This window comes from Oncorhynchus tshawytscha, linkage group LG20, assembly GCF_018296145.1.
Source record: "Oncorhynchus tshawytscha isolate Ot180627B linkage group LG20, Otsh_v2.0, whole genome shotgun sequence".
NCBI lineage: Eukaryota > Metazoa > Chordata > Actinopteri > Salmoniformes > Salmonidae > Oncorhynchus > Oncorhynchus tshawytscha.
The window spans coordinates 23268232-23292556 of NC_056448.1; the positions used below are offsets into that span (position 1 = coordinate 23268232).

A 24325-nucleotide genomic window follows, 5' to 3' on the forward strand; every position below is an offset into this window, starting at 1 on the left:
TGTCCTGTGTGGCTCAGTTGGTAAAGCATGGCGCTTGCAACACCAGGGGTGAAGATTTGAATTCCCACGGGCACCAGTATGGACAAAGAAAATATGAAAACGTTTGCACGCACTACTCTATGCCACTCTGGATAAGTGTCTGCTAAATAATGTTAATGTATTGCAAACGCAGAAAGAAAAGTAATTGCCAACTAAATGGTTACAGAATATCTGATTTTACCATCTTACTTGTTTGTCTCTCCAAACCATGTGTTTTACCCCATCTAACAGGTCCACTGTTAGATTTTTTTCCCTTAAATTTTTTCAGCCACTGAGCAAATGTTTGTTTTGTGAGCAGAAACTTGAACATAGTGAGAATTTTGTGCAACTTCCAGCACATTTACATTGAACACTGAGGCTGTACCCTTACAGTTTTAGACAGGAGCCAATAGACTATTGTGGCTATTTGAGCATAATGTAGGCCTACTAACAAAACCAATGGAGCAAATCCCATAACATTTTCACATGGAAATAGCTTGTGATTTCTATGATATAGACTACAGTAGCATATATGTGGTGTTCAATGCAGGCCTACATTGCAAACTAATGCGGCGAACTCAGTGAAGTTCAATCTCTTGCGTCTCTGCGCTGCATGGCATTCCTTCTGCGAGGCAGTCCTGGAGGAGGGGCGCAGTTTAGAGGAAACATTACTGGTACAGTAGGACTACCAATCACAGATTCATGAGATTTACTTTGTTACTCTGCAATACCATGAACCCATGTGTTGTCCCTATTTCTTCATTCATATCTCAATGTCCAGCCAAAGACTAGGGAGCAAAAAGTGCTTTTTGAGCCAGGATATGTGACTGGTCATTGGAAAGCAGATCACAGAACAGAAAAACATGGGAGTGCTGGAGCAAATGTTATTTATTTTAGAAGTAAAAACAGAAAATACAAAATAAAAACACGATAAAGGTACAACATGACAATTGAAATTGATTGGTAAAACATGTGGCAAAAATGATCTATACAGTCTTTACGCATTCAAGGCTTTTCTGAACCAAATATCCTCTCTTTCTTTCTTTCTCTGTTTCTGCTCTATGAAATGCCAGTTCTCTCTGTTAGGGAAGACAACTATTGCCACATTCAGCAGGACTCAGTGTTCCATGGACATGGTGCTGTTCTGAACGACCAGATGAAGAATGTTGTGATTATGGTGGCCCAGAGGGTGATTGTGTATGGTGTGCTGCACAAGTTGAGATTACAAATGGTCATAACCATATTAATCAGGCCACAACCCTCCCACCAAATGGGAGCAAACATACCACAAAGACCGTTGAAGCACTGTGTGCTCCGTTGTGGGCAAATGTGTCGTTCAGTACAAACCGCCACACAACGTAGCAAAACGTTTAATAAACTGAACACACTATGACTCTTCCCGACTGGTTGAAATGTCCATATTTGAAAGGGCTTCATCCAATGGAAGAGAGGGGGAGTCCTCTTTGGCCAATAGGTTGTTCTTGCGTAGTTGACAGGCCTGCTGGTAGGGTGGGCGAATGGGGGGCTGGGTGGGGGGCGTGTACTTGTATTCCTTACTGGCATCCAACTACGAAGAAAAATAATATTAAGTTTAATGTGCACAGCACAAAAGTTTCATATGAAGTAAGTCTGTCTCCGACAAACACAAATGTTGGTTGACTGAAAGTCACCTGTTCTTTCGACCAATCGATTGCTAAACATTTTTAAACCTGTATTATTCCATATAAAGACACACCATATGTGTTGTAATAAAATCAACTAGATACATTGAGCTTGTCTGATGCTTTAAGATTAGTTTGATGCCTCAAGAGGGCGCCAGAGATTTAGATAACCAGAAGATAAAAACCTTAACCTGACCCATCAATTCTCCTCCCACTCCTGCTGGCTTTCGCAGATTCTGCTATTACTCTCCTGTTGCCGGTAATAGGCTACACGGGGAGTCTGCAACCTTTCTCATGTGGAATGGTAATTTATCTTACAATTTCTACCGATCTGTGCGTGCGTGTTATGGTTTTCATATGCACATTTTTGTGAAATACCCTGTAAAATGTACTTAATTTGCAAACTTAAAATAGCCTACATAAATTCAACAAATAAAAACATAGCAGCCTGTATAGAAAATATCCAGAAAAAAATAAATATCCTATAAATCACATTGGCTACACATGGCCTGTCTGCAACGAACTTGAAACATTGGTATCAACTATTAACTTGGGTCCGGCCCGAAAATATTCTGGGCCCTCAGTTTCCCGCGTCAGTGAGCTCCGGACAGACACAGCTGTAGGCGATTTGCACAAGGGATTAGAGGCAGTGCTTGACTTGGGCAGGAACTCACCAGAGCTGAGTACAGCACCTCAAATTGTATACTGCTTGAGCTCCTGTTCCTCTTAAAAGAATATTAGCTCAAAAGTATTGTGGCGCTCTTGCACCTAAATATAAACTGTACCAGCACCCAAAATGAGTGCCGGAACCTATTTCAGTCCAACAATGATAAGCCTATTTTATGACGTTTCCACTGGATCAGAGCATGACAATTTTCAATTCCACGCCGAGTGGTTATCGAAAGGGAGAGAGCGAGAAAGATTTTTTCAAATACATTGAGGAACTATTGTAATTCTTAATGGATGTAAAAACAGAGTTTGTTTGCTTGCTGTTTGAGGTGAATAAAACATTACTTTGAGAAGCTTCACAGGACATTAGGGGTGGTGCAATAAGCAGAAATACTATCCGATCACCAATTGGACACAGGTAGGCTATAGGCCTACTTCTATGCGTGCTCGTCCATCATTAAAAGAAATGAACGTAACCAAAGTAACAAACATTGTAGATTTGAAATTATAGGAATTAACAGAAAATGTACTTCTGGTGATACATGTAATGGGGAATTGATATACACTAACAATCAAATGCAAACAATTCACACAATGAAGTTATGAAACAATGAAGGTGCACAAATTGGCAGGAGAGAGCGCAGTCTGGAGAGAGAAGTGCATTGTGCATCTGGGCGCATGGTCAATCTGACGTCTGCATTGGCCATGAAACATTTACGGTGATATGGCCTCAGCAGAAGCCAGGGCGTTCATACTGTTGGGTTCTAGCTTGAAATATACTTATTACTGCATTGGAGCAATACAGACAAGCATTTTGCTACACTGAGTTTTTAACTCTGCTTTTTCAGAACCTAAGAATACTTATTGCGCTTCACGGAGCAGTGCAGAGCTGTTGTCAAGGAAGTGAGTTTGCGCTTATACAGGATGTACCGCCCCCACCTACTGTCAACCATGTCAATGTGGACATGTTAATACATTTGGGAGGCATATGGCGATGCGGTACAGAGCTCGATTTGGCCTCTGTATACCTCCGCAATTGCATCACACCCTCCGTATGGAGCCTGTGACCACATTTTCAAATCAAGCATAAATTGGCTTTTAGTTTAGGCCTCCGCAATTAGTTCATTGAGATGGGTGCAAATACAGTGCCTTCGGAAAGTATTCAGACCCATTAACTTTTTCCACATACGGCCTTATTCTAAAATTGAATACATTGTTTCCCCCCTCAACCTACATGCAACACCCCATAATGACAAAGCAAAAAATGTTTATTTTTAAAATATAAATTAGCAAAAAAAAAGTACTTAAATATTACATTTACATAAGTATTCAGACCCTTTACTCAGTACTATGTTAAAGGACCTTTGGCTGTGATTACAGCCTTGAATCTTCTTCGGTATGACGCTACAAGCTTGGCACACCTGTATTTGGCAGGGATGCAAACTGGTGAGGGCACAAAAAGGTGACACTTTTTTTTGTTGCACTGAAACTGAAAAAAAATCCCTGCTAGGGGGAAATGCAGGTTTTAACTAATTAAAACAAAGAATATGATCTACATGATCAGTCTCTGTGTGTAAAATAAGTGGTTAATATGAACCAAACACACAGCTAAAGAAATTGAAAAAAGCAATCCAACGTTATTTGTTGCCTAGACTTTACTGCAAATGACACTCAAGTCCTGAGAAAAAAACAATACACTAATGTTACTGTCAAGTTTAACACAACAAAAACAATATATTTGGGCTATACTGCACATTATTACATTGTACACTTTCTGCCTGTGGACATCTGTTCTACAATGTGCCAGCAGAGCATGATACCCGTTGGTATAATGGATCTCTTTCAGGCAGAGAGTACACCTGGCATACCCCTTTTATCCACTGTGTTGAGAAAGAGGGAAAGTGTGTGGTGTTCCTTTCACCTCTATAGTGGCATACAGTTTAAGCCAGGCCCAGTTCCAGCTACACTTGATCCCTGAATCCACTTGTTTAACAAGCAACTCCTCATTTTCACCTAATTCTCTCATTCTGAAAATTAACCACATACTGTAGAGGGAAAACAGTTAATAGTGGATAGTTCGTTAGCTAGTTAACATTTCACACAGTTTGCCAAGGTCCAGTAAGCAACTAACGCATTATAAGTTGAGGCACGCAAGGAGTCGTATACCAGTAGCAACAAATCAAATCTTATTTGTCACATACACATGTTTAGCAGTGTAGTGAAATGCTTGTGTTTCTAGATCCAACAGGGTAGTAATATCTAACAATACACACAATCTAAAGTAAAGAATTGGAATTGAAAAATATATACATCATTTGGACGAACAATGTCAGAGTGGCATAGACTAATCAAATTGTAGAAACATCAAGGATGATCAATGGAAACAGGATGTACCTGATTTCAAGCAAAGGGTCTGAATACTTACGTAAATAAGGTATTTCTGTCATTTATTTTGAATACATTTGCAAACATTTCTAAAAACTTGTGTGTTTCGCTTGGTCATCATGGGGTATTGTGTGTAGATTGAAGAAGGAAAAATATGATTGAATACATTTTAGAATAAGGCTGTAACGTAACAAAATGTGTGAAAAGTAAAGGGGTCTGAATACTTTCTGAATGCACTGTATACACAAGAGTGTGCAAAGCTGTCAAGGCAAAGGGTGGCTACTTTGAAGAATCTCAAATATATTTGTATTTGTTTAACGCTTTTTTGGTTACTGCATGATGCAACGTGTTATTTCATAGTTTTGATGTCTTCACTATTATTCTACAATATAGAACATAGAACAAAAAAAATTTAACCTGGAATGAGTAGGTGTGTCCAAACTTTTAACTGGTACTTTAAGTATGTATGTACATACACTACCGTTCAAAAGTTTGGGGTCACTTAGAAACGTCCTTGTTTTTGAAAGAAAAGCTCATTTTCTGTCCATTAAAATAACATCAAATTGATCAGAAATACAGTGTAGACATTGTTAAAGTTGTAAATGACCATTGTAGCTGGATTTTTAATGCAATATCTACATAGGTGTACAGAGGCCCATTATCAGCAACCATCACTCCTGTGTTCCAATGGCACGTTGTGTTAGCTAATCCAAGTTTCTCATTTTAAAAGGCTAATTGACCAATAGAAAACCCTTGTGCAATTATGTTAGCACAGCTGAAAACTGTTGTTATGATTAAAGAAGCAATCAAACGGGCCTTCTTTAGACTAGTTGAGTATCTGGAGCATCAGCATTTGTGGGTTCGATTACAGGCTCAAAATGGCCAGAAAAAAAAAAAAAAATTCTGAAACTCGTCAATCTATTCTTGTTCTGAGTAATGAAGGCTATTCCATGGGAGAAATTGCCAAGAACCTTAAGATCTTGTACAACGCTGTGTACTACTCGCTGTGTACTACTCCCTTCACAGAACAGAGCACACTGGATCTAACCAGAATAGAAAGAGGAGTGGGAGGCCCCGGTGCACAACTGAGCAAGAGGACAAGTACATTAGAGGGAACAGAGAAGAGGCGACTCCGGGATGCTGGCATTCTAGGCAGAGTTCCTCTGTCCAGTGTCTGTGTTCTTTTGCCCATCCTAATCTTTTCTTATTACTGGCCAGTCTGAGATATGGCTTTTTCTTTGCAACTCTGCCTAGAAGGCCAGCATCCCAGAGTTGCCTCTTCACTGTTGAGACTTGTGTTTTGCGGGTTAAAATAAAAATAACATAAATGTGATGTTATTTTAAAGGACAAAAAAAATTAAATCTAGGTGACCCCAAACATTGGAACGGTAGTGTGTGTATATATTTGTTACTGCTCGACTAAAACAATCTCTGTCGACCAACAGTCTAACGACCAAACAATTGATCAGTCGACTAATTGGGATCAGGCCTAATATGACGCATATTATCTATGGAGTAACAGCTTTGAGACTAGTAAAGAAAAGCATTGGTCTACAATACATATATCAACAGAGACATGTATCTGAATATCAATACCTGGAGAGGGTAGGTCCGGTCCGAGTCAAAGGCACTCAGGTCTCCACAGGCCAAGAAAGGAACTATGATTCTGTTTGGTCCCTCCAGCTGGTTAAAATCTACATCTGAAACAGACAGAAACCAACTTGAGTACCAGTGTATATGGAGTTGAAACATGAGGAACATGGGAAACATCACTGTGTTGTTACCATATGAGTGATCCAGTAGAGGATTGGACATGTTTGGCACATATCCTACTGGAGGAGAGTAATTCTGACACATCACAAATGCCTCTGTAGAAATGAGAGAATGAAACAAACAAATATTAGACTCGAGCAGCACATCGCCTACTTAATCCTTCAACCCTTCTGTCAAAGCATTTGAATGGAAACCATCTATGATCCGGTGTATGACCAGTGTCAGCTGTGGTCTCCAGCTCACCTATGCTGGAGTTCCTGCTGCTCCGGGGCTTAGCACAGGTCACACTACTGAAGAATATCTTAAGCTGGGAGTACAGGAGGGTCACGTCCTTCCCCCGGAATATCTACACAGTAACCACAGAATAAGATAACTTCTACATGACATAGGCTTCTTAGCTCATTTCTCTAAACAATTTTAAAAAACAAACAAAGTGCAGAACTTGTTACATCAACACACACATACATTGTAATAGTGTTGGTATTATTCATTTTGTATTGTAGATATGTAGTAGAGGTCGACCGATTATGATTTTTCAACGCCGATATTATTGGAGGACCAAAAAAAGCCGTTACCGATTAATCAACCGATTTTTATATGTACAGTGGGGCAAAAAAGTATTTAGTCAGCCACCAATTGTGCAAGTTCTCCCACTTACAAATGAGAGAGGCCTGTAATTTTCATCATATGTACACTTCAACTATGACAGACAAAATAAGAAAAGAAATCCAGAAAATCATATTGTGAATCACATTTATTTTCTCATTTTGTCTGTCATAGTTGAAGTGTACATATGATGAACATTACAGGCCTCTCTCATTTTTAAGTGGGAGAACTTGCACAATTGGTGGCTGACTAAATACTTTTTTGCCCCACTGTATTAATATATATTTGTAATAATGACAATTCCAACAATACTGAATGAACAATGAACACTTATTTTAACTTAATATAAAACATAAAATATTTAGTCTCAAATAAATAATGAAACATGCTCAATTTGGTTTAAATAATGCAAAAAGAGTTTTGGAGAAGAAAGTAAAAGTGCAATATGTTCCGTGTAAAAAAGCTAACGTTTAAGTTCCTTGCTCAGAACATATGAAAGCTGGTGGTTCAATATTCCCTGTTCTTCAATATTCCCAGTTAAGAAGTTTTAGGTTGTAGTTATTATAGGAATTATGACGTGTCGACTATTTCTCTCTATACCATTTGTATTTCATATACCTTTGACTATTGGATGTTCTAATAGGCACTTTAGAATTGCCAGCCTAATCTCAGGAGTTGATAGGCTTGAAGTCATAAACAGCGCTGTGACTCAAGCATTGCTAAGAGCTGCTGGCAAATGCAGTAAAGTTTGAATGAATGCTTACGAACCTGCTGCTGCCTACCACCGCTCAGTCAGACTGCTCTATCAAATATCAAATCAGAGACTTAATTATAATATAACAAACACAGAAATACAGGCTTTTGGTCATTAATATGGTCAAATCAGAAACTATCATTTCGAAAACAAAACATTTATACTTTCAGTGAAATACGGAACCGTTACATATTTTATCTAATGGGTGGCAACCCCAAGTCTAAATATTGCTGTTACATTGAACAACCTTCAATGTCATAATTATGTACAATTCTGGCAAATTAGTTCGCAACGAGCCAGGCGGCCCAAACTGTTGCATGTACCTTGACTCTGCGTGCAATGAATGCAAGAGAAGTGACACAATTTCCCTAGTTAATATTGCCTACGAACATTTTTTTTAAAACTAAATATGCAAGTTTAAAAAAATATACTTCTGTGTATTGATTTTAAGAAAGGCATTGATGTTTATGGTTAGGTACATTCGTGCAACGATTGTGCTTTTTTCTCAACTGCGCTTTGTTAAATCATCACCCGTTTGGCGAAGTAGGCTGTGATTCGATGATAAATGAACAGGCACCGCATTGATTATGTGCAACGCAGGACAAGCTAGTTAACCTAGTAATATAATCAACCATGTGTAGTTAACTAGTGATGTGAAGATTGATTGTTTTTTATAAGATAAGTTTAATGCTAGTTAGCAACTTACCTTGGCTCCTTGCTGCACTCGAGTAACAGGTGGTCAGCCTGCCACGCAGTCTCCTCGTGGAATACAATGTAATCGGCCATAATCGGCATCCAAAAATGCTGAGTACCGATTGTTATGAAAAATTGAAATCGGCCCTAATTAATCAACGATGGCATTAATTGGTCGACCTCTAATATGTAGTGGTGTAATAATGTTATATGATGTACTGTTTTATCTTTTGTTTTATATCTGATGTAAGTGCCGGAATCCGTTTGGACCCCAGGAAGAGTAACTGCTGCCTTGGCAGTAACTAATGGAGATCCCTAATAAATACAAATACAAACAAGTCCTCATCCAACATACAGCCTACCTTTGCAACAAATGTTCCTCCAGGTTTCAGGACGTGTGTTGTAATGTTTAGGGCCTGAGACGGGGTATTTAGAAATTGATTATAAAGGATAAACAAAGATAACTGATCAGCCATTTGGGATTCAACTCAATATTACACAGTATTGCAGTGTGATACTCACAGCCAATAGGAGCTGAGCTTGGATGTACTCATCCACATCATGGAGTCCTGTCACTATGTAGACAAGCCAGAAAATGACCAATATGGAAAAGCCATACGCATATAGTGCAATGAAGAAAACACAACAAACCCCACAGTGGCAACTAAGAGAAATGTATGCAACTCAATGCAAGAGGACACAAACCAAACTGAAACCAGAGGGAAGAAAACACTCTCACACTCACCGTCTGGGGCTCCATCACACACTACCAGGTCTGCAGGCTGTCCTTCAAAATGCCTGATTATCTCCAGGGCAGTGGAGATCTAAAAGCAATAGATATATTTGACCCGCCAGCTTTGTTGAAATAGAGTTTGAGAATCTGATCCAAATATGTTATACAATGTCTGCATTCCAAACCAAACATTTATTATCCCCTTTGCTCTGCCCTTGATGAATTGTACTTCATTCTCTGAAAGGAATCAAGCCAATACTGCAACGAATTCAGTGTTCCAGAAGTGTGTTGGTATTATAGTTTCTCTATAACTCCATGCTACAGTTACCTTGGTGATGTCCCCCTGGATCTGTGTCACCCCAGGGAGAGGAGCCATGGCCTGTAGGTCCACCGCCACTATCTTCACCTCCTCACTCTTCTCCTCCTTTCCTCTGTCAAACCGTCAGATAAATGTACAATATTAGTGTTATGCACACTATTTCTTAACACCCCATACTAAAAGACGCCAACTATGCTTCAAGTAGAATTTATTTAACCTTAAATTAACTAGGCAAGTCAGCTAAGAACAAATTCTTATTCACAATGACGGCCTACCCTGGCCAAACCCAGACGACACTGGGCCAATTGTGCGCCACACTATGCGACTCCCAATCACGGACAGATGTGATACAGCCTGGATTTGAACCAGGGACCTCTTGCACTGAGATGCAGTGCCTTAGACCACTGCGCCACTAGGGAGCCAAGGAAAGTAAAGAGATTGAAACCAACCTGAGTTTACGGCTCAGGACCTGGCTCCAGCTGCCTGGGGCAGCACAGAGGTCGACTGCCCTTTTTACACCTGGGGAGGGAGAAATGGTTGTCAATTTCATATTCAAGTGACATCAGAAATGGATGATCAAATTCATCTCCCTTTTTCCTTTGGCATAATGTTATATTTTACAATGGCCATACCCAATAACATAAGCCATTGATGTCTAATGTTGACCTAGGGTAAAACAACAATGGCCAGAAATGTTAACCCAAGGGGCCTTCTTGCCTTTGAACAGGCCAAACTCCTCATCCAGTTGCAGTAGTTTGAAGGCGCTCCTGGCCCTCCAGCCCTCCTCCTTGGCAAGACGGTAGTAGATATCCCGTTTGTCTTTGGAGGAGCGGCCCATCTTCACCTGCACAACAAAACAGATTTCAGTCACATTAGGTTAGTTAGGCCAGAGCAGTTTAGATGTCAGTAACATAAGACTAGGCCACAGCCCTTTATTGCAACATGATAAGTCCTATTCCTTTCAGGTGAAGTTGACTTAGCCGTTAGCTAAAAGTCTAGCAATCCCAAGCTAAGTCTATTTATGGAACCGTTTGCTTAGCTTCCTGACAAGCTAGCAAACTGAAAATGTGCTAAATATGTTCGCATTCACTTTCAGACAAACAAATATAGAAATTCAGGACAAATGTGGAAGGGAAATAGGTTTATTGTGTGCATACTCACACTTTTACTTCCTTGCTGTGCTTTACTCACGTAAACGTTGACGTTGTGAGGACCCAACATAGTTGCCTCGTTAACGCCTGTACAAAATTCTAAGCGTTAATCTTCAATCGATGGTCAAATTAGCTACTTTTTTTCTAATTACTGTGCACCATCGAAGATTAAGCTATAGAGAACGTAAAAATGAACTAAAAAGTGATATTTCCCATGTATACTGTAACTTGCTATGTGTGCTAACTTACTGCCACCACGAGAAAAGGTGAGCAAAATGTCTGCACAAAAAAAAGTTATTTAATCATTGGATACTGTTATGAGGAGCACTGGTCACATAGTCAGCGATGAGCAGTATGTCTGTTACATGTATTTGAAATAGGTATTTCAATTACTTCTAAGTAGTTTGTCATTTATATTACAATGGGCTGTACTCCAATGTATTTTGTAACAAGATACTTTCGAGAGCTGTCATTTGTATTTTTTAAAACATTTTCACCATTTTGTCACCCTGCATTGGCATCAGAAGTCTGATGGCACTATGGTGTGATAAGACTGTCTGCTAAATAAACGAAATATACATGTATATCATAGGAGGCTGGTGGGGGAGCTATAGAAGGACGGGCTCATTGTAATGGCTGGAATTAAATACATTAAACGTATCAAACATATGGAAACCACCTCTATTCCATTTATTCCATTCCAGCCATTACAATGAGCATGTCTCCTATATCTCTTCCCACCAGCCTCCCTTGATCTATATGCAAAAATGAACAATTGCAATTGCAATCGGAGTATTATTCTAATGAGCTCTGCCCGAAGCAAGGCCAATAATAATACCCAGTATGCTTTGCAGTTCATTTTGGTATGTTAATTTTCACATATACAGTAACATTTTGGTCATTTAGCAGACACTCTTACCCAGAGTGACTTACTTCAACTAAGGTAGATAAACAACATTATAAGCTATGGATGCTGATTGGCTGACAGCCGTGGTATATCACACCGTATACCACGGGTATGACAAAACATTTATTTTTACTGCTCTAATTACATTGGTAACCAGTTTATAAAGCAATAAGGCTCCCCGTTCCTGAGAATGTTGTTGCTGTTCTGGCCAGATACTTGCAAATCTATTTCTGTATTTTTTGTTGTTTATTTTCATACATTGATCTTTATGGTATTTTGTAATTGTATTTTATGTTGTATTTTGTCAGTTTGCCCATCCCTGAATAGTCCAACATTAGTGTTTATTTTTCAGGTGATTCAACACTATAGCTCTAGGTGGCACTAAAATCATGAAGAGAAGGCTACAAACAGTCTCTCAGAGGTAGGACACATCACCTATTACAAAACAATTAAATAACATTTGCTGTAACAAATGCAGCCATATACAACATCCAACAAAACATACAAACATACAAATACAACATATAGGCCTACAAAATATTGCCAAATTTGAAAATGAATGTGCAAAGCAATGGGAGAATCCACCAGCATAGGAATGAACCTACACAAATATTTTGGCCATTAGTTCAGCTCTATGGGTTCTTGGTGCCATTATCCATTGCTTTCCAACATAATTGTTTTAGCTTGGTTCAGTTTATCTGCAGAATTGATGGAAATTTGTAAATTACTGAATATATGTTAGGTTCATTTGCATTGTCATCTGGGAAATTAGTGTTTTAACCGAGGCAGCAGAGCGTTGGGCCAGTAACCGTAAGGTCGCCGGTTCGAATCCCCGAGCCGGCAAGGTGGAAAACTCTGCTGTTTTTTCCTTGAGCAAGGCGGTAAACCCCAAACAACAATTAGGTATCCCCTTTCCCCTAACTCAAAGAAATAATCTCAGTGTTCCTTTAACTCTGACGCTGCTCTTGACCACTTGTCCATTAGGAGCCATTAATCATTACAGTCTGGCCGTGGTGTAGCCACTCTGTGAGTGTCAAAGTGCTTGGGGGCAAAAAGCCCTTGGCAGACGCTCAGAATTTATCTCAGAGTCACCCCTGTCGAAGCCAAGATCTCAATACTGCAGTGCTGCTTCCTGTCAAGGAGAAGAATAATGCAAGCTTTCTCTCTTTCTGTTTGAAATGCTGATGAGAGGACTATTGCCATGCGCTGGGATTCTGCATCACTTGTAATCCTGTTTCCTTTTTCATTGTAAAGCATTTTTAGTGTGGGTTGTTATACATATGTATGAGTCTGGTACCCCGTCATCACCCCCACAGTTTATGAGAAAACCATCCATCCAAGGTGTCAGTGGCTTGCAGGGTGAAGTAAGATTTTCTTGGACACCGTATAGGCCCGCGTTGCAGAGTGGCAGTGGCTGTTATCGAGTGGCTTCTCCCTGGTCCTGCCAGGAAATGTGCTGATCTCTGAGGGTTAGATTACCCTGCCTCCCCAGAACAGCTCCAGAGCACTTGAGTACAAGGCCCACATCGTTGCCTGCAGATCAATACGCATCGAGTTGCCTTTTTACAAGAGGTACATTACCGTAAATGTGTTTGCTTTGCTGTGATTCTGCAACCGGGGACTACATTGTTCTATAGATTAAGCCGGAATGTATCTGAGGTATCTTTTATCAATTGGGCCTGATCTCTTTTATCAATTGGACCTGATGGACACTTAAGGATATAACAAATAGGGCATGATGGGATATCAAACCTAACCCATTGCTGACTTCTCTGGTGCATATGTGCTCAAAAATATGATCTGTAATCCCAGATGAGTATGACATTAAATTCAAACATAATGGTATACCTCTGTAAATCTCCTATTTCCCTTGTTCTGAAGAGGCTCTCCTGCTGCTCTCTGCCATTAGTTAGATGTGCAGACACACAGACGTGCATCCTGGGATAGATCTACTCTACAGAGCTCTCAGTCGCGGACCAAGGCCTCTGAAGTCTGCTGGCTTTGAAGGATTGAGTGGATACCTTTTTATCATTGCTCCTGTAATAACTCCAAATCTTTTCCTCCTCTCTTGATGGCTCCATCCTCCCCGCTGAGGCAATTTAAGCATGGCCTCTTCCCAGGCTTATTATTCTCCCCTTTCCAGACTAGCTTTATATTACATCACATTAAAGAGCTAAGAATGATGGCTGGCCACAGACATTGTGTGGGAGGGCTGGGGTTGTTAAGTCCATAGGTGAAGGAGTGGTTTAGTGAGAGAGCAAGTGGTTAGATCAGTTAGCGAATGTTCAGATGAGTGAGTGAGTTTGTGAGTTGTTAGTCTTTAGATAAGTAATTGTGAGTTACGGTATAGGCAAGTGACTAACAAAGGTTTTGAATAACCCAAAATCTGCAAGGTAGACTTACTATGTGTATTTTTTTGTATAACTTAAGTGCACTGCAGCATTGAGCTACTGAAGGACACAGTGAAACTCTTGTCTCCTCTCTTCCATCCTCCCCATCATTGCAGACAGACAGAGGGGAAAGGAGGGGTGTTAGAGAGTTTGGGAAAGGGAGGGGTGCAGAGAGTTTTTGGAAGGAGAGAGATTGCGCAGCACTGCAGAAACTGGGGCGTTGGCTGCACATTAGGAGCGATGAAAAATAGAAATGAGGTAGAGCGAAAGAAAGAAAGAAGCGAGAGCTGCAGGAACATAAAATACTGTATGTTATTTTGAGAAGGCTTAGAGGACGGGCAGAAGAGAGGGAGTGTCTGTCTGTCTGGTTGGAATTGAAATAATGGATAGAGGGGAAGTGAAACTAAATAGGAGAGGATAGGGAGGTTTTACCAACAGGTTATTGCACAAATGTTTATTAAAAGTTAAAAACATTGCTAACAAGGAAAGAAAATCAAATGGTGCAAATGTGTCAACGTTTGTATGAATGAGTATTACGTTATTCCGTGTTGACTTTTTTGTTAGCAAAATATATTGCTGCTTTTCAGCTCAAAGTAAATAATGACCATTTCATGAGTTGCGTTTTTGAAAATTAAAGTGCTTGTGAGTGACAGGTTGGCGTGTGTGTGTGTCTCTCTTTGTGTGTGTGTGTGTATTTGCCACTGAGGGAGTTTGAGTTTTGCCCTTAGCCCAGCACAGGGAAGCAGCTGCTTCATTCTTTATCAGGGCCAAGGAAGAAGGCTAGAGCACCAGCACTCCCCTCTCATTTCATATGAATCAAATAAAATACAATTTTATTAGCCACATGCGCGGAATACATCAGTGAAATGCTTAGTTACGAGCCCCTAACCAACAATGCAGGGGGGTCCAATGCAAATAGTCTGGGTAGCCATTTGATTAGATGTTCAGGAGTCTTATGGCTTGTGGGTAGAAGCTGTTTAGAAGCCTCTTGTACCTAGACTTGGCACTCCGGTACCACTTGCCGTGCGGTAGCAGAGAGAACAATATGATTAGGGTGGCTGGAGTCTTTGACAATTTTTAGGGCCTTCCTCTGACACCACCTGGTGTAGAGGTCTTGGATGGCAGGAAGCTTGGCCCTAGTGATGGCCATACGCACTACCCTCTGTAGTGCCTTGTGGTCGGAGGCCGAGAAGTTGCCATACCAGGCAGTGCCCTTGATGGTGCAGCTGTAGAACCTTTTGAGGATCTGAGGACCCATTCCAAATCTTTTCACGACTGTCTTGGTGTGCTTGGACCATGTTAGATTGTTGGTGATGTGTACACCAAGGATCTTGAAGCTCTCAACCTGCTCCACTACAGCCCTGTCAATGAGAATGGGGGTGTGCTCGGTCCTCTTTTTCCTGTAGTCTACAATCATCTCCTCTGTCTTGATCACGTTGAGGGAGAGGTTGTTGTCCTGGCACCACACGGCCAGGTCTCTGACCTTCTCCCTATAGGCTGTCTCATCGTTGTCGGTGATCAAGCCTACCACTGTTGTGTCATCGGCAAACTTAATGATGGTGTTGGAGTCGTGCCTGGCCGTGCAGTCATGAGTGAACAGGAGGGGACTGAACACGCATCCCAGAGGGGCCCCTGTGTTGAGGATCAGCGTGGTGGATGTGTTGTTACCTATCCTTACCACCTGGGCGTGGCCCATCAGGAGACAAGGGTCCTGTTGCAGAGGGAGGTGTTTAGTCCCAGGGTCCTGTTGGGTTCTGAGAATATGAAAATATACCTTTTCATGTCACTGATGGAGTGCTAAGGTTTAGAGGGTCTACACCAGAAGTTAAAGGTTCTAGGAGGAAGGTATATAGACTGTGCAACTGAGCTTGGAATGTGTTGAGTGCAAGGAAGCGATTACATGTGGCAGGCATTAATATGGGGAGACTGGTGGAGATCTTAGACACTAACATTGTCACTGAGGGAGAGAGGGTAATGTATAACATTTACATTATGTCAGGATATGTTATTGTTAGCCATCAGGGATCCTCTGTGAGGAGAAGAGAGTCTGATATCAATAACCATGACAGCCTTGAGTTGGGGAGGAGTGAGCACTTTGGGGTAGAGGTCAGGTCAGATGAAGTGAGGAAGAACAGATATCACTAAGTTTCTGTCTAGCAACAGAGATGCATTGGCTGTTCAGTTGTGGAGGAGGAGACTCAGCCTTGGAAAAAGGGTTAAATATCAGTACTTGTGTGAAATGGTTTTTTTTGTCTGAATTACAGCTGTATCGACCCTTTGAGAATAATTTAACTTGGTTAAGCTTCTCTAGTGTCCATGAGTTATTTACTCAAAATTAGAACCTAACAGTCCTTAGCTTATTGATGAGCTTTGAGGGCACTACAGTGTTGAACACTGAGCTGTAGTCAATGAATAGCATTCTCACATAGGTGTTCCTTTTGTCCAGAGGGAAAAGGGCAGTGTTGAGTGCAATAGAGATTGCATCATCAGTGGATCTGATGGGGCAGTATGCAAATTGGAGTAGGTCTTGTGTTTCTGGGATAATGGTGTTGATGTGAGCCATGACCAGCCTTTCAAAGCACTTCATGGCTACAGACGTGAGTGCTACGGGTCGGTAGTCATTTAGGCAGGTTACCTTAGTGTTCTTGGGCACAGGCACTACTGTGGTCTGCTTAAAACATGTTTGTATTAGAGACTCGGACAGGGAGAGGTTGAAAATGTCAGTGAAGGCACTTGTCAGTTGGTCAGCGCGTGCTCGCAGTACATGTCCTGGTAATCCGTCTGGCCTACATCAGCTGTCTTCCAGAACAGCTGGTGCGCTCATGCATGTTTCAGTGAAATTTGCCTTGAAGCGAGCATTGAAGTAGTTTAGCTCGTCTGGTAGGCATGTGTCACTGGGCAGCTCTTGGCTGTGCTTTGCTTTGCAGTCTGTAATGATTTTCCAGCCCTCCCATATCCGATGAGCGTCAGAGCCGGTGTAGTACAATTTGATCTTAGTCCAGTATTGGCGCTTTGCCTGTTTGATGATTCGTCGGAGGGCATAGCGGGATTTCTTATAAGCTTCTAGGTTAGAGTCCCACTCCTTGAAAGCGGATTCAAGTTTCCCTGCATTAAAGTCCCCGGCTACTAGGAGCGCCGCCTCTGGGTGAGCGTTTGCTTATGACGGAATACAGCTCATTCAGTGCAGTCTTAGTGCCAGCATCAGTCTGTGGTGGTATGTAAACAGCTATGATAAATACCAATGAAAACTCTCTAGGTAGATAGTGTAGCCTACAGCTTATCATGAGATACTCTACCTCAGGCGGGCAAATCCTCGAGACATCCTTAGATATTGTGCAGCTGTTATTTACAAAAATACATAGTCCGCCACCTTTTGTCTTACCAGACGCTGCTATTCTATCCTGCTGATACAGCGTATAACCAGCCAGCTGTATGTTGATAATGTCGTCGTTCAGCCAAGACTCTGTGATGCATGAGATATTACGGTTTTGAATGTCCCATTGGTAGTTTAATCTTCCGCGTAGGTCATCGATTTTATTTTCCAAAGATTGTACGTTTGCTAGCAGAATGGAAGGAAGTGGGGGTTTATTCGATCGCCTACGAATTCTCAGATGGCAGCCCGTCCTCTGGTCCCTTTTTCTCTGCCTCCTCTTCACACAAATGACGGGGATCTGGCCTGTTCCCGGGGAAGCAGTATGTCGTTAGCGTCGGGCTCGTCAGACTCGTTAAAGGAAAAAAAGGATTCTGCCAGTCCGTGGTGAGTAATCGCAGTTCTGATACCCAGAAGTTATTTTCGGTCATAAGAGACGGTAGCAGCAACATTATGTACGAAATACGTAAAAAAATAAGTACAAATAATGCAAAGAAACAAACTAAAAAACACATTTGGTTAGGAATACGTAAAACGTCAGCATGTGCTCCGGTGCCATCTTCAGCTTCCTTATGCAACTGTAGCAGGATTGTGTCTCGGTACCACAGCACATTTTAAACCAGGGGTTATTAACTGAGCTATAGAGCATTTTCACATCATACATAAAAATGCCATTTTTACTTGGTTTGCTTGTTACTCATATACCCTGAATTAGCTACAGTGCGATAGGAAAGTGTTCAGACCCCTTGACTTTTCCACATTTTGTTACATTACAGCCTTTTATAAAATTGATTAAATTAATGTTTTTCCTCATCAGTCTACACAAAATACCTGAAAATGACAAAGTGAAAACAGGCTTTTGGAAATGTTTGCATAAGTATTAACCTTTGCTATGAGACTCGAAATTGAGCTCAGGTGCATCCTGCTTCCATTGATCATTTTTGAGATGTTTCTACAACTTGATTGGAGTCCACCTGTGGTAAATTAAATTGATTGGACATGATTTGGCAAGGCATATATGAGGCCCCACAGTTTACAGTGCATGTCAGGGCAAAAACCAAGCCATGATGTCGAAAGAATTGTCCGTAGAGCTCCGAGACAGGATTCTGTCAAGGCACAGATATGGGGAAGGGTACCAAAAACATTCTGCAGCATCGAAGGTCCCCAAGAACACAGTGGCCTCCATCATTCTTAAATAGAAGAAGTTTGAAACCACCAAGACTCTTCCTAGAGCTGGCCCCCTGGCCAAATTGAGCAATCGGGGGAGAAGGGCCTTGTTCAGGGAGGTGACCAAGAACCCGATGGTCACTCTGACAGAGTTCTAGAGTTCCTCTGTGGAGATGGGAGAACCTTCCAGAAGGACAACCATCTCTGCAGCACTCCACCAATCAGGCCTTTATGGTAGAGTGACCAGATGGAAGCCACTCATCAGTAAAAGGCACATGACAGCCCTCTTGGAGTTTGCCAAAAGGCACCTAAAGGACTCTCAGACCATGAGAAACAAGATTTTCTGGTCTGATGAAACCAAGATTAAACTCTTTGGCCTGAATGCCAAGCGTCACGTCTGGAGGAAACCTGGCACCATCCCTACGATGAAGCATGGTGGTGGCAGCATCATGCTGTGGGTATGTTTTTAGCGGCAGGGACTGGGAGACTAGTCAGGATCGAGGCAAAGATGAACAGAGCAAAGTACAGAGAGATCCTTGATGAAAACCTGCTCCTGAGCACTCATGACCTCAGACTGGGTTGAAGGTTCACTTTCTAACAGGACAACAACCCTAAGCACACAGCCAGGACAACGGAGAAGTGGCTTCGGGACTAGTCTCTGAATGTTCTTGAGTGGCCCATCCAGAGCCCGGACTTGATCCCGATCGAACATCTCTGGAGAGACCTAAAAATCGCTGTGCAACGACGCTCCCCATCCAACCTGACAGAGCTTGAGAGGATCTGCAGAGAAGAATGGGAGAAACTCCCCAAGTACAGGTGTGTCAAGCTTGTAGCGTCATAACCAAGATGACTTGAGGCTGTAATCGCTGCCAAAGGTGCTTCAACAAAGTACTGAGTAAAGGGTCTGAATACTTTTTATTTTTTAAATGTAACCTTCATTTAAGTAGGCAAGTCAGTTAAGATCAAATTTTTATTTACAATGACGGCCTACACGGGCCAAAACTGGGTGACTCTGGGCCAATTGTACGCCGTCCTATGGGACTCCCAATCGCAACCGGTTGTGATACAGCCTAGATTCAAACCAGGGTGTCTCTAGCGCTGAGATGCAGTCCCTTAGAACGCTGCGCCACTCGCCACTACTTACAGTACCAGTCAAAAGTTTGGACACACCTACTCATTCAAGGGTTTTTCTTTATTTTTTATATTTTCAACTTTGTAGAATAATAGTGAAGACATCAAAACTATGAAATAACACACATGGAGTCATGTAGTAACCAAAAAAGTGTCAAACACATTTTATATTTGAGATTCTTCAAAGTAGCCACCCTTTGCCTGGATGACAGCTTTGCACACTTTTGGCATTCTCTCAACCAGCTTCATGAGGTAGTCACCTGGAATGCATTTAATTTAACATGTGTGCCTTGTTAAAAGTTAATTTGTGGAATTTCTTTCCTTAATGCGTTTGAGCCAATCAGTTGTGTTGTGACAAGGTAGGGGTGGTATAAAGACGATAGCCCTATTTGGTAAAATATGTGTTATTTCATAGTTTTGATGTCTTCACTATTATTCTACAATGTAGAAAATAGTAAAAACATAAAGAAAAACCCTTGATTGAGTAGGTGTCTCCAAACCTTTAACTGGTACTGTGTGTATATGTGGGTGCCCAAAAATATAAAAACCTGTTTTTGCTTTGTCACTATGGGCTATTGTGTATAAATTGATGAGGGGGAAAAAAAGAATTGAATACATTTTAGAATAATGCTGTAACATAACAAAATGTGGAAAAAGTCAAGGGGTCTGAATACTTTCCCGAATGCATTGTAGACAGAATGGGCATAGGAGCAGAGGGAGGGAAGGAAGGAGGGAGGGAGGCATTGTGCCCAGATAGAGATGACTCACCACAATTGGAGAGGTTCGGATGCAGCGCCCTGGCACCAGAGTCATACCTCCCACCCACACCCTAACCTGGTCTCCGCCCCATCTATACCCCCACCGTCGTCCCCACCCCCAGGTAAAAACATTTGATTTATTCATCCTGTAAAACCCATATGATGAAATAAGGACAAACTCATTACTTACGGATTCACATTTATTCAGATACACCATATACAGTAACATCAGCAGAATCTCATCATACTTTTACATTGCCCCACTCTGGGAGAATGTCATACAATTCATAACAGGAGGGGGGACATTTATTAGTTCAGAAATACCATACAGTAAACCAACCATACTGTAGCTCTTGAAACATTCATAACAGGACAGAAGGGTCTTTCAAATGAGTTTACTGGCATGTCAGTAGAAAGGAACTCTACTATAGCTCAGTCAGTCAGTGGCCTGAATATCAGAGCGGCATCAGTGTTAGGGACAGGAAATCATGCAGATGTAAGTGACTGGTGACTTATCATCATACATATTTGATGAAATTAGACAGAAACTGCAGTGACTGGCTAAATGGCTGCTAGCAGTGTGTGTGAGGTCTTCAAATCTAAAGGAGTGCCAAGCTCATCAAAGCCAACTGGACCAGATACATAATCTTTACTATTACCATTGTGAAATGACTTGGGGATAGAGACACACAAACAGATTCTAGTAACCACAGCCCAGTGTTTCTGGTAGTCTGTGAATAAAAGCAGAAAGCTGTTTGGTAGCTACACCCCCTCGGTTGCCACATTTACTTTGATGCCCAAAACAGAACCGTGTTGTCATGCTTCGTCTCTGGATACCAGGGAATAGTCTAGGTCTTTTCAGCATATCTTAGTCCCTTTGTCAGAAGGGAGAGGGTGTGAATGTGCCAAACCTTCCGCTGAGAATAGAATGGAAATCTAGCCTTTTCTCCAAAGGATATGAAGGTTGAAATACCTAAATGTATGTTTTCTTGTTACTCAAGGTTGGGCTTACGTTTGTTTCTGTCCCACCCACACAACCATATAATCAACATTTTTTACTCTTTATTATTTATTCTACTTTTGTTTCATCATCACACATACAAGGCCAGAATGTTGCTATGATGCCCCTGCTTCAAATAACATTAAACATGCAAACAGAAAATGCCACACAAACACACTACCGTGACGGTTGACTCTTTCCCTACCCTGTGACTTCTTAGCTTGTAAATGTGCTCGTTCGCCTTATGAGTTTGCATTTCATATTACATAATTTAAATAAGGGGCCACAGAAAGATATCATCAATATTTCTGTCACATAGTCAGTGGTGAATCAGTGTTGTTGCAGTCTGTCAGTGATGCTTCCCTTACAGGGAGGAAACATCAGTATGCTGTCCACTGAGAGACAGTGTAGTACCCAGTTACATTCCTTTTTAGCTTTGTCACAAAGGATCCAACAGACAAGCAGATTTAAAACTGATTTTGCAATGCTGTGATAGCTATATGCAGGAAACGGACATCAACATTTTTAAACAATAACACTGAATACAGATATACGTTAAGGGTAATGCACAGGATTCAACCTTAATAAGTCTTTAAGAAATCATCTATCCATTGAGTTATACATTCAGCTAGATTTAACTCTGCATTTTCAGAAGTACTTTCTCTACTGCTGTGTATTATACACTGGAGTAGAGAAACCTGCACTGTGTGCGACCGATCCAGCAGCAGAGGGCAGTGTGGAAACATGCACCTTCTTAAAGCATCGATAGCTCTCCTGTGTAGAGGCTGCACCATAATCAATTACTCCCCGACTCCTGCACCAAACATCAGGCAACCTCCCTGCATACGCAGCACATTTCTCTGGAAGAGAGGGAGTAGCCAACACCAGAGTGCTTACAGTATTAAACAGCCTGTTTAATGTATCCACTGAGTCACAGGTGACACAGGTACACATTACACCAAATCCTTCGAAACAAAGCTTTATTGTCTCGTTTACACAGTTGCAGGTTCATTCAAATCCTCTCCCCACAAGTGTCATGTGGGATGAGGGATTGTGTCTGGGACATTGCTACGGCAGGCGTGTCCCTGCTGTAAAAAAAACAGCCTAGACCAGCATAGGCTGGTGACCAGCATTCATTGTATTTTCACTGATAACCAGCCTTCGTTGTGTTTTCACTAGTGACCAACCTTCATTGTGTTTTCGCTGGTGACCAGCTTTCACTGTGTTTTCGCTGGTGACCAGCCTTCGATGTGTTTTTGCTGGTGGCCAGCCTTCGATGTGTTTTTGCTGGTGGCCAGCCTTCGATGTGTTTTTGCTGGTGGCCAGCCTTCGATGTGTTTTCGCTGGTGACCAGCTTTCACTGTGTTTTCGCTGGTGACCAGCCTTCGATGTGTTTTTGCTGGTGGCCAGCCTTCGATGTGTTTTTGCTGGTGGCCAGCCTTCGATGTGTTTTTGCTGGTGGCCAGCCTTCGATGTGTTTTTGCTGGTGGCCAGCCTTCGATGTGTTTTTGCTGGTGGCCAGCCTTCACTGTCTTTTGGACACACCTGCGTACCAGCATATGCTGGTCACCCGCAAAACCTGCATCAAGTCACATTACGCTGGATTGTAAAGTGATGTCTAATTCCTATAAGTGATGTTACGTTTGATACCAGAGCTCTGGGGAATGTGTGGAAATCGCAAATCGGTTTACTTAAAAGTAGTGGGTCGATGCCTGTATCACTTTATCAGATGCACGTCATTAAAGACATCCGAAGCTTCGTTTGATCATGTGCTTTTTCTAACTGTGTGTTGCAAAATGCAATATCCCACTGATTTCGCCCAGTGACCAGTAGCTTAGCAGGTAGAGTAGGGAACATTGGAACAGTGAGGGTATGGGGTTGAATCCCGGTAAAGGCACACTATTTCGAAAATTGTTTTATGAGAAACAACACATTATGCGCATTGATGTTCAAATAATTAATTGAATTTAGTACAGTATAAGTTTCTGTCTTAATCATCCTAAATAATGCCATAGAGTCACAGTTTTTGAAAAAGGGAAGCATTATGCAAACCTGTTATTCAAATCAAATCAAATTTTATTTGTCACATACACATGGTTAGCAGATGTTAATGCGAGTGTAGCGAAATGCTTCTGCTTCTAGTTCCGACAATGCAGTAATAACGAAAAGTAATCTAACTAACAATTCCAAAAAACTACTGTCTTATATACAGTGTAAGGGGATAAAGAATATGTACATAAGGATATATGAGTGAGTGATAGTACAGAGCAGCATAGGCAAGATACAGTAGATGGTATCGAGTACAGTATATACATATGAGATGAGTATGTAAACCAAGTGGCATAGTTAAAGTGGCTAGTGATACATGTATTACATAAGGATGCAGTCGATGATATAGAGTACAGTATCTACGTATGCATATGAGATGAATAATGTAGGGTAAGTAACATTATATAAGGTAGCATTGTTTAAAGTGGCTAGTGATATATTTGCATCATTTCCCATCAATTCCCATTATTAAAGTGGCTGGAGTAGAGTCAGTGTCATTGACAGTGTGTTGGCAGTAGCCACTCAATGTTAGTGGTGGCTGTTTAACAGTCTGATGGCCTTGAGATAGAAGCTGTTTTTCAGTCTCTCGGTCCCAGCTTTGATGCACCTGTACTGACCTCGCCTTCTGGATGACAGCGGGGTGAACAGGCAGTGGCTCGGGTGGTTGATGTCCTTGATGATCTTTATGGCCTTCCTGTAGCATCGGGTGGTGTAGGTGTCCTGGAGGGCAGGTTGTTTGCCCCCGGTGATGCGTTGTGCAGACCTCACTACCCTCTGGAGAGCCTTACGGT

At 41.5% G+C, this 24325-nt stretch overlaps 1 protein-coding gene across 1 annotated transcript; it reads right to left on the reverse strand.

Moving 5' to 3' along the window:
- Window positions 1-888: 888 nt before the first annotated feature.
- ftsj1 (FtsJ RNA 2'-O-methyltransferase 1) lies at window positions 889-10887 on the reverse strand. The gene is made up of 11 exons (XM_024382265.2): window positions 10773-10887; window positions 10329-10455; window positions 10061-10130; window positions 9621-9723; window positions 9305-9383; window positions 9082-9134; window positions 8922-8975; window positions 6750-6852; window positions 6518-6601; window positions 6330-6433; window positions 889-1585 (listed from the first exon to the last, which is right to left on the reverse strand). Exons 1-11 carry the CDS (start codon window positions 10830-10832, stop codon window positions 1406-1408), a joined length of 1017 nt encoding a protein of 338 aa, XP_024238033.1. The 5' UTR covers window positions 10833-10887; the 3' UTR covers window positions 889-1405.
- Between the last annotated feature and the right edge of the window lie 13438 nt (window positions 10888-24325).